General features: G+C 38.9%; 1 protein-coding gene across 1 annotated transcript; it reads right to left on the bottom strand.

Annotated features, from left to right (window-relative positions):
• Nucleotides 1-877: 877 nt before the first annotated feature.
• On the bottom strand, nt 878-4,070 carry LOC110870647. The gene is made up of 11 exons (XM_022119827.1): nt 3,955-4,070; nt 3,503-3,538; nt 3,386-3,416; nt 3,007-3,274; nt 2,453-2,578; nt 2,237-2,321; nt 2,010-2,148; nt 1,937-1,944; nt 1,322-1,628; nt 1,139-1,219; nt 878-1,045 (listed from the first exon to the last, which is right to left on the bottom strand). The coding sequence occupies exons 1-11, from the start codon at nt 4,068-4,070 to the stop codon at nt 878-880; spliced, it is 1,365 nt and encodes a 454-aa protein (XP_021975519.1).
• Between the last annotated feature and the right edge of the window lie 7,943 nt (nt 4,071-12,013).

The raw sequence follows: 12,013 nt of genomic DNA, 5'->3' as shown, positions 1-12,013 counted from the left end.
GGTTCCTACAATGAAGTTACTATAACGTGATCCACCCGATTTATATTTGGAGTTGAAGTTTAATGATACATTTTTACCGAGTCACATTGTCCCATAATTTATGTGCATGAAGAAACTTATATGGATTTAAATACTACATATTTGTCTTGGTTTTATCAATCTATTGGTTCCTACATTAGTGTAAAAAGGGTAGGTTAATATGTATGAATTATATCTTATCATAACGAAAACTGACTTGAACTCAAATAATATAAGGGGCTGTTTGGTAGCCTCTTAATGACCATTCAGATGCTATCTCTTAATGGTTTAAAACCTCTGAATGAATAAGAGGTAACCTCAAGTCTGAATGGTTAAGAGGTAACCTCTAAATGGTAAATCATCACATGTCACATTCTTCTACCTTCTCATTTGTAAAATTCTTAATGGTTCCATTAAGAGGTAGCCTCTTAATGACCATTCAGAGGCTACCAAACAGCCCCTAACTTCTTTGACATAATTTGTGGATATTAACAATTTCTTTGTAATGCGGTTATAAAGTATACATATATTCAAACATTATATTAAAAAAGTAGAATTAAACTACGGCATACTAATATACAGATCTCATATACTATATTGCACAAATCAAAACACACAGTATAAGCAAAGATTATAGTTCCCAGCAGAAAACATAGTTTATAATACAAAAAAGTAAACCACATAACGGTTTACCACATCTTCCATGTTCATAAATTACCAACATCTGACACATACATAACAACTGTTTCAGTAGGTTAACACTTACCAATGACAACCCAACTTCAAACAAACACATACTTAAGTACATACGAAAAACATAGATTCGCTTAAACATCAAAATATAAAGTCATGAAAGGAGCTAAGTGTTAAGCCTAGATGACTTCTTCCGATTCTTTTTGTTGTTAGAAGATAGTTCCCCAACATTTTGACCTTCCACCTCCTGCACCGAACGTTTACCATTGGGACTGGTGCTCGAATCCTTCTCGGCTTCGACAACGGAAGAGTCGGCCGTAACAGATACAACATCCTTGAATTAAATCACAAAACAACTACTAAGGTATCAAATAAGGTAATATAATCTACAGACAGGCGAAAAGGAAACTATAGAATCCATATTCACCTTTGAAATAGCAGCACCGGCCATCTGTGAGGATTCAGATAATTGAACGGCTTTGAATTCTGAACCTTCTTGACTAAACACCTAATATCAAAATATTAGCAAAAGGGAATTCAGATAAGATATTTAAACTACAAAAATTTGAAACCAAAAATAAATCAATATAAGATATCCAAAAAGTCTTACCTCATCAACAACCTCAAGAGCATTACCATTACCAGCAACCAATTCAGCAATTATGTCCGGATCATCACATACTTTTTGGATAGTGTAAACGTGGTAGTCATGGTTAAGGTTGTAATCAGAAACTTGAATTTTAAAAGCCAACTTCTTTTCGACCAACCGAGATATTTCATGTGGAAAACTTTCAGTATCATTGACCTTCACTTGGCGTTCACTCGCAGTTGAACCAATGATCTTCGTTACATCTTTGTCAAACATCACAAAAGACACACTAGCGGTTTCATCTTGCACCCTCAAATGTACCTTGAACCTGTAATAAATAGTAATTAAATTATAGTCCGAATATAATAAGTAATAAACCTAAAAAGTAACATTAGCTTACTTAATGGTTATCGATGTGCATTCGCATTTGGGACAAACCAATGAAGTAGGTGACAGATTCATGACCTCATCAGAAATGGTTTTAGCGTATTGTAAGTAATCAGTTTTAGGCAACACCTTCTTGTTACAGTTTCGACATGCCGGATAAAACCACCCATAGTTTTCTTTGACAATTTAGATCGTTGCAACTACCACACATGACATTACCTATAATATCAAAGTTAAAGCTTTATTAACATGCTCAACTGATAAAAAATAGAAAACATTAAGAAAATTAAATACCTATGTATGTATATAGAATTATTCATACGCTTTCAATCTCAATAATCTCATCAACATGTCTCTTAGTAGTCTTAATTAGAAATTCTTGACGGACTGGAAATACGCTCTGAGATGAAAGTATGGTTTGAGAAGAAGAACCACCAGCTTCAAATTGTTTCACTAAAAGACTTTAAAAATAAAACCACCATTATTGTTAATACTCACACTTGTGTTAATAAAAATATGAAAATATGAAATATAAGTCAGTGATAGTACCTCCTACGAAGTTCATTAACCTCATCAATTTCTTGGTTGAGAAACATACGAGTTCCAAACTTATCATTCTGAACAGTATATTGTCCTGCACGTAACAATATACATATCCAACAATTCATTACAAGTGTCTACAGAAACAACAAAATTTTCTTAAAAAATGTAATAAATAACACATTGGAAACACTAAAGTAAATAAATCAGTCAAATGTAAATTACCCTGCCAATTCTTAATCCTCGCATGCTGAATGACAGCCATCACATTCTCATTCGGAGTGTTTTGAGACAGTATATCATTAAATTGTTGTGCATACCCATTCCACAAAGTACAACGGACTTTCTCCCCTACAAGAAATAGATAAAAAAAACAGCATTAAAAGTTCCACTAAAATCTATACTGTCTATTAAAACAACACTAATCATTTACAATAAATAATGACAATGATTTATGTTTGTTTGTATTAAATGTAATGAAGAATCTTATATATTAAATAACCTAATCATTGGTCTTGTATTAAATAAGAACAATCATTTAATAAATATTCACTGCATTAAATACGATCATAACACACAAAAAAATTTATATAAATGGCAAAGTAAGATTTTCTGCACATCTTGAAGATCCAAATTCATCCTTTTTCTTTCGTTAGGAAAGATTTCCATATCTCCACACCAGACAACAGTTCCAGCAACATTTAAAATAAAAGATAGCAATAGTAAGCAGATTCGAAAGGGAGCCAAAATATATATCAGACTATCAGAAATAGTGATACCAATAGTGAGCAGATTCTTTCCTTCTCCTTTAACAATGTCTGAATGTGCCATGAAGTTAAGTCCGTAATCAAAACCTTGCGAACCATTCGCACGTGTAACAACCGTACAACGATAAAAGTTAATCTTGTAATCATGGTTAACAACTTTGTAGGGATCCATGTTTTCTCCAACACCAAATCTGGAGAGAATAACAACTTCATCCTCATGAAGTTGTGACATAAACACAGGTATCAATAGAGCCTTAATACCAGCCTGAATCTGAGTACCCTGACCAAATAAGTGAAATAAAATACTTTAGAAACAAACAAACAAACAGTACCTCACAAAAATATAAAAAATACTCAACTATGGTAACATATGAAGGATCAAAAACCAAACAATATCTGTGTTTGTTTCATTATGCCTAACCCTAAAACAAACAAACAAACAAACAATAACTCACAAAAATATGAAAAATACCCAGCTATTGTAACATATCAAGGATCAAAAACCAACCAAACAATATTCTTCTTTGTTTCATTGTGCCTAACCCTAAAACAAACAAACAAACAAACAGTAACTCAGAAAAATATGAAAAATACTCAGCTATTGTAACATATCAAGGATCAAAAACCAACCAAACAATATTCGTGTTTGTTCATTATACCTAACCCCGAATTACACAAAACACAAAAAGTATAACCGTATAAGAAATCTAAAATAAGGGAAACAAAACACAAACCCTAAACACAAAATATACAAAATATACTCAGCTATCGTCTTTGTTTCCAATATTCTGGTTTAGGGTTTATGATTTTAGATTTCTTATACGGTCCTAAAAAGAGTCAAAAAGGACAAATGAATATTGGAAAGTATAAACCCTAGAATAGTCAAATAACAGAATCAATGCTCTACAAATACTAATACCTTCTCATCGAGCAAGATCAGGTCCATCCGAAAGGACTGACACCATTTTCGGATGATTCGACACTTGATATTCCACATATCTTTGGCCGGATTCAAATCGTCTATGAAACTGAGTGACAAAGATGGTGATTCCTCCAGATTGCTTTGCCTTCGACATGGTTCGTGCGGAAGTTTTGTAAAGAAACCCTAGAATTTCGCCTGGATGAAAGATTTAAGAATGTGAAGAAGAAAGAGAGAGATGGAGGTGATAATGTGAAGAAGAAAGAGAGAGATGGAAGATATGATGATATCTCAGATGCATTAAATGCACAAAACAACTCCCCATGCAATTTTGAAATTCCCTCTTAATCTCAAATAAAAATCAGATTATTATATATTATATTATTTACATTTATTATTTAGATATATATATATATATATATATATATATCCGAATTATGACATCAGCATGGACAACGTGACATATCTCAGAGGTTGACACGTAAGCATATCGAGGTCAGCGGCTAATCTCCTTTTATAGATAGTATAGATTATGATCGGTGGATTCATAATTTCTTATTCTTTTTGTCAGTTTAATTCTCTTTTGATGGCTACAGTTCTTCATATGATGGTGTGTTTAAGTATTTAATTTGGTTTTCAAAACTTGAATTGAATCGAATTTGGATGCATGAGTTGCATTTTCAATTTTCGGCCTTAAGGCGCTTAGAAAACGCCTCAAGGTCTTGAGGCACCGTCTCATGCACATTTGGATCATAATCGATCAAAATTAGTGTCAATATGAGGGTGAGATAGAAAAACTATCATAGGGGGTAACATATTATGAATGATTTATTTGAAACAAAGTTTAATATGTAAAAGAGATGATATAGATGCACCTTTTGATTGTAAGTAAAGGTTATTTAATTGTACTAGAGCAATGATTCGGGTACGTGAAGCTATGGGCTCATGGATTCTCCCTCGGCACTCAAAAACTAAATGTGTCGGAGCACCTTGAACTGTTGGAAACCAAGAATGCATTGTTTTCACGCAACAAGATCTTTGTTCATAGTTGCCACTTGTATTGTAGAGTTCTGGAGGCAAGTGTTTCACCGTTCTATAAAACATGAATTATGTTGGTAATAGATAAGGAATAAGATCTAAACATTTGTTTTAGAGATTCCCATTTCATAAGACCATAATGCGAGCTTAAAAAATCACCGACGTTGTGAGTGAAAACTAAATCGCGATACAATGAATGATATGTAAAGGAATAGTGGAATGGTATATAATGGATGCAAAATGTAATTTAGTCGATTTGGTAACACTACAAGCAATACAATGAGGATTTGCGGTTTTGTATGTCAATAGTAAAAAAAAAGTATCTAAACAAAATAATATCAGGTAGATGACATAGTTGAGAATGCCAATGTCACTACAAACAAAAACAACTGCTGGAAAAGAATACAACTGATGTGGACTACCATGCATGTGGTGGAGTAGTTGTACAGCTAGCGTCTGAATAGACAAACCATAATGTGAGAAAATAACAGTTATGGGATGGTCGCTATCTGGTTGTGTAATAGACAAAAGGTTATGATGTGTGGCGGATCGTTCGTAGCCGTGCATGCCATTTTCCAATGTTCCATTAGTTACTGCTATTTCAGTTATTTATGTTAGAAAATAAAATTATAGGATCAAAAATTATTTATCATTTCCTTTTTTGGGAGATTTCCTTCATCATATTAGCATCAATCATTTAGCCGTTAGGATCTTTTGGATCCTTCATCCAGCTCATATTTCCGTAATTATCATTCCTGTATCCCTATTTATTGGGGTTGTTTTTGTTTGTCTAAATTACCAAGCAATAGAATATAATTTTTTCCTCTGATTAAGAAAATATGGTATAAGAGTAGTTCTGAATCGATTCAGGGAACAGCTAGTCATCTATCTTTTTCTCTTCAAATAACCAGAGCCAAGGCCACCATGTCTTCCGACGGCGGCCCGGCTGTTCAAAATAATACCGACCTTTCAATCCAATTAGCCAACCTTCTCAATGGTTTTCAATCATCCCAAAACCAAAACACCAAACACAATCTGTCCGATAGCCTCACGATCAGCCTTAAACTTAACAATCAAAATTATGCCCTATAGGCTCGTATGATTTGTGTAGCAATTGGAGGTAAATCAAAAACTCTTCTCGGTCATTTGTCAGGAAATCCGGCACCTCCCAAACCGACCGAAGACGAGTATGAGCGATGGGAACGAGACGACCTTGTAGTGTTTTCATGGCTAATACAAAATATTGAACCAATAATTGCAAGCAACCTGACCGAGTTTCCCACTGCCAAAGCCTTGTGGGATGCTCTCGTTACCACATACAGTAGTGGTAAAGATAAGCTCCAACCTTTGATTTACATGTCAAAGCGAATGGAATTAAACAGAATGGAACACCTCTTGAGGAATTTTGGATCATAATGCAAAGAATCTAGGGAGAAATAGATCGAAGAGATCCAAATTCCATGACATTCCCAGTTGATATTACCACTTACAATAAACTGATAAAAGAGCAGAAATTGTTCTAGTCCTTTAACGCAATTGACAGACAATATGATACTATCAAGAGAGAAATCCTTAGGATGGATCCGCTTCCCTCGGCAGAAGAAGCATATGCGGCGGTCCGGAAGGAAACCGCACACCAAAACATCCTTGGGACCACCACCGGAACTCAATCAGGAATCGGAGTGGGGCTAGCTACTACTCGACCTGACCACAGTGACAGAGCCCTAGGGCTTCCGGCCAGGAGGCAGGCGGGCCACTCAGACTTCCCTTTTGAAGGCGTATGGTCACAAAAACCTTGCGCAAGCATATTGGGCCATACCACAATCTAATCACAATAAACATCTTTAAAGGAATCTCGCGCGACTGCACACTAGTTCTAAACAAAAACGTAGATGGAGACAATCTTCAATATCCGCGCATGGAAGAGAAAGTGAAACTAATCTAACAACCTTGCGCGAATTCATGCAAGAGAACAGTTAGACTAGAAACAAAACCCTAAAACATTTCCGCGCGCTTGGAGTCAAGACCCAAACGAAAGTGACCTTTCTGTTATAACAGAATTAACATGTGGCAAAGACACAAAGGGTTACAACTGTAAACCTCCTAGAAGGCCTCATCATGTACAACCATTCGGTTACAACCGAATGTTGACATGGCATAATCCTAAGGGTTCATCTAAGTCATGATGATTGCACTAACTTGGAGAATAATCCATACAAATCCACTTTCCACATGGCATTTCCCCAGCCGTGGATCTCGCCCACGATCCGTGTGGTTGAACGGACATTAATATTAACATAACCGCTTAAGGAAAATGCTTTCCGTCAATATCACCGTCAACAGATTTTCCCGCCCAAATCCGGCTATAAATAAGACAACTCAGGTATAATCTCTCAAGTTATATTCACTTCACTTTCACTACTACTTTTTCTTCTTCATTGAGATCTGTATTTATTCTCACGCCGGAGGGTGGTCACGGAGAGAACCCCCATTCTCCCGACGGCGAGTCTAACGGCTGTCTGTTTTGTAGATATCGTTTGGAGAAGAAGCTCAGCCAAACCCCGAATCAAACGAGAGGACTTACCCTTCTATGCATAACTAAACACCCGGTCCAATTGATTCCGGTCATTCGAACCATTGTTTCTTCATTGGCGCCCACCGATTCTTCATTTTCATTCTCATCTTCTCGTTTTGATTCATTTCTTTTCAATCTTTGTTTTCCATGGCAGAGACTCTGTCAAATCGCCCATCAAGTCCTCGATCCGAAAACAGGGGTGATCTAACCCAGGTTACTCAGATCGATGGAATCATGGGAAAAACAGCTAGCAGCAAAAATCGCCATGAGGTAAAAAGCTCTGTTACCTCAGAAATGCAATTTGGAACTCAGATTCATCCAGATCCACTTTCGGAGGAAACTCCAGAGTATTGGTTCACCAAATTCCAAAACACCATAAACGAAATTTTCGCACCAAATTCCAGATCAGAGTCTCTTTATACTAGATCTGGTTATCAGGAGTCTCAGGAAGAGAACATGCTTAAGAAGAAATCTGATAGTATATTGTTAGACCCACGATCAACACGTCAGTGCGACATCCAGCCCAGTAACAGAGGATATCTAGAAACATTCAGAGACATGAAACAAGATACGGAGGAAAATCACAACCAAAAAACCAGTACGGAACAAACATACATGGTACAAGGGGGACCCTTGTGTAAACCACACAAACGGAGCCACAGTTAGCACTGGCAAGAACAGCAAGTAGTCTTCCCCGTTGTTCCAGGAGGTCCTCAAGAGGAACGTCAGGTAATCATAATTGGTATTTTCAGTCATTATCGTACTGATTACATGTTCGTAAATCCGGGTAGTTCCATGGATATAATTTACGAGCAATGCTTTAAACAATTAGACCCAGAGGACAAGGCGCGCTTGAAACCAGTCGATTTTCCTCTAACTGGGTTCTGCGATGAAGCCGTCTTTCCGCTGGGACAAATCGCCTTCCCTGTAACACTCTCAGACGGAGAGCACTCGCACAGTCAAATTTATGGTCATGCTAGCTACATCACGCCAAGATGTATTGTTGGGAAGACGTTCACAGAGGGAGTTTAGCATGATTACTTCCATACCACATGCTGCTTGCGGTTTCCCAACAAAAACTGGAGTAGCAATTCTATATTCCAACAAAGAAGTAATGTATGTGGATGATGATCCACCAGTCAAAGTTGCGAAGCCATCACCATCGAGTGAACCAGAGAAGTGGGTCCTCAACGAAGAATACCCTGACCAACCCATTCTCTTAGGGCATGCCATCTCAACAGCAATCCGCGCAAAATTGAAAGAACTCTTAACCGAGAATATGGATATCTTCGCATGGTCCCCAGCGGACATGACCGGAGTTCCAAGAGAAATAACAGAACATTGCTTAAATATCCGACCCTCCGCAGAACCAGTCGCGTAAGGGAAGCGCAGCCTTAGTATAGAAAAGGCTCGCGCAATGAACGAACAAGTAGCCGAATTACTTTAGGCTGGAAATCTGCGCGAAGTACAATACCAAACCTAGGTAGCTAACCCAGTACTGGTGCAGAAGCACAACGCCGGCTGGCGCATGTGTGTCGATTTCAAGGATCTTAACAAAGCCTGTCCAAAAGACTGTTACGCCCTTCTAGAGATAGACAAGAAGGTAGATTCCTTAGCATACTTTCGCTGGAAATGTTTCTTGGATTGCTATAAAGGATATCATCAAGTACAGATGAAGGAAGAGGACGAAGACAAAACGGCTTTCCGCACAGACAAAGGTATTTTTTGTTACACAGAAATGCCTTTCGGCCTCCGCAACGCGGGAGCCACTTATTAACGTCTGATGGACAGAGTCTTTGGAGACGACGTTGGCGTAACAATAGAAGTTTACATGGACGACTTCGTGATCATGATCCGGGAAGAAGAATTTATGCTCGCAAAGATTCAGCGCACCTTTGACTCCCTGCATAGAGTTAACTTAAAGTTGAACCTGGTCAAATGTTCGTTCGGAATGGAAGAAGGCAAATTCCTAGGGTTTATTGTAACCAATATGGTTTCAAACTTAACACAGAGAAACTGGAAGCCATTCAAATGATGCCATCACCAGTATTCATTAAAGATATGCAACGTCTCACCGGTCGATTAGCAGCGCTCAACAGGTTTCTGGCAAATCACGCTGCCAAGTTATATCCATTCATCACTATGTTACGCAACTATGTTAAAGAGAGCCAGTTTCAATGGACCCTAGAAGCAGAAAAAGCTTTCCAACAAATGAAAGAATGTCTAATTCAACTACCAACCTTAACAGCTCCACAAAAAGATGAACCATTAATCCTATACCTCTCCGCAGCAGAAGTAGTAGTCGGCGCAGTGCTAATGGTCGAAAGGGACGGAGTTCAAACTCCGATATACTACATCAGCAAAATGCTAACTAGTCCAGAAACGAGCTATTCTATCATGGAGAAACTTGTCCTCGCACTAGTTTACGCATCACGCAGGCTGCAACGATATTTTTCTGGCCATGTTATCACCGTCCTTACCAACTATCATTTAGGACAAGTCTTGTCCAAACCAGAGGTCACGGGAAGGTTAGCCAAATGAGCTGTCGAGCTAGGTGGATACAACATCTTGTACAAACCTCGACCAGCTATTAAGGGACAAGTCCTAGCAGAATTTGTTACCGAAGTCCCCGTCGACAAGATCCAAGAATGTGAAGCCATACAAAATCCTACCCCAGTCTTCGATGACAGGGTTTGGACACTACATACAGATGGCGCTTCAAATGACGACGGTGTAGGAGCAGGCCTCTGTCTAGTTAGCCCCGATAACCCTGAACTCACATACGCCATTCGTCTAGACTTCAAAAGTACTAATAACGAAGCAGAGTACGAAGCGTTCCACGCAAGTCTCCACCTATCACTCAAGATGGGAGCAAAAAATCTTGAAGCACATGTCGATTCCAAATTAGTATCAGAACAAGTCAACGACCATTATCACGCAAAAGGAGAAGCAATTTATATCTTGAACATGCAAGAATTCTGATCAACCAGTTTCAGACCTTCAAGATAATCCACATCAACAGAAGCGAGAACAAACACGTGGATGCGTTAAGCAAATTAGCTGCTACAAGCTTCAAACACCTCGCAAAAGAAGTCCGCATCGAGGTTCTCTAAAATCCATCCGTTCCTCTAAGGCAAGTAAACATAATAGAAGTCGGGAATCCATCTTGGATGTCCCCAATCATTATGTACCTGCAACACAGAATCCTCCTAGAGGGGAAGGTGGAAGCTAGAAAAATTCAGCACAAGGCGTTAAGCTATGAGATGGCAGATGGTATTTTATACCGCAAATCATACATGGGTCCTCTCTTAAGATGCGTAGACAAGCACGACGCGTGGTATCTGGTCCGCGAAATTCATGAAGGACTATGTGGAATCCATGCAGGCCCGCGTACGGTGGTCGCAAAAATCATGAGTGCGGGCTATTACTAGCCAAGCATGCGCATAGATGCTGTTGAACTTTTGCGCAAGTGCACGTCATGTCAACGTCATGCTCTAAAGACACTCCGCCCAAAGAACCCTCTGGTCCCAGTCACTTCAGCATGGCCTTTCCAACAATGGGGCATCGACCTAGTCGGTCCCTTCCCCGACGCACCCGACGCAGTAAAATTTATAGTAGTAGCGGTGGACTACTTTACTAAATGGGTAGAAGCAAAGGCCCTCGCATTAACTACCGCAATGGTAATCCGAAAATTCATCATGGAGCATATCATCTGCCGCTTCGGATTACCATTGCGCATCATTACAGACAATGGTACCAACTTCGCATCAGAGGATCTACAAAACTGGTTGAAGGAGATGAACAATGAACATAGTTTCGCCTCCGTGGCGCACCCATAGGCGAACGAGCAAGTTGAAAGTGTCAACAAGCAGATCGTGGATGGCATAAAAGCAAGACTGGGAACTGTTAGAAGGGGGTGGGTAGGCGAACTCCCAAGCATTTTATGGGCACACCGTACTATGCCAAAAACCAGCACAGGCGAGACACCATAAAGCCTTGTTTACAGCTCAGAAGCAGTAATTCCAGCGGAAATTGGTCTCCCATCACCCCGGATGATAGCCATGAAAACGCAAAATAACGAGTTAGAGCGCAGAATCGACCTGGATCTCCTTGAAGAGAGGCGCGAAAACGCAGCCATCAACGAAGCTAGGTACAAATCAAAGCTAGAGAAATATTATAATGCTCGAGTACCAGGAAATTTCGTTCTACGAGACAATGAAGCCTCCAATGCTGAGAAGCTAGGAAAACTCGCGCCCAAATGGGAATGACCATACGTCATTCACGAAGTCATAGGAAAAGGCGCGTATACCCTAAAATGGCTCGATGGAACAGACGTTCCACGCACTTGGAACGTGCAACAGTTACACATATGCTATATGTAGATGTCCCATCCGTACTTGCACAATATAGAACGCCAACACAGTACAACAGTCAGCGCTTGCGTATGCAACATAATTATCATATTTATTTACTTTGTATCTACTGGC

Source organism: Helianthus annuus, chromosome 8 (genome assembly GCF_002127325.2).
Source record: "Helianthus annuus cultivar XRQ/B chromosome 8, HanXRQr2.0-SUNRISE, whole genome shotgun sequence".
Lineage (NCBI taxonomy): Eukaryota > Viridiplantae > Streptophyta > Magnoliopsida > Asterales > Asteraceae > Helianthus > Helianthus annuus.
Note: the sequence above shows the minus strand (reverse complement) of the source record. Positions and strands in the feature narration are given on the sequence as shown.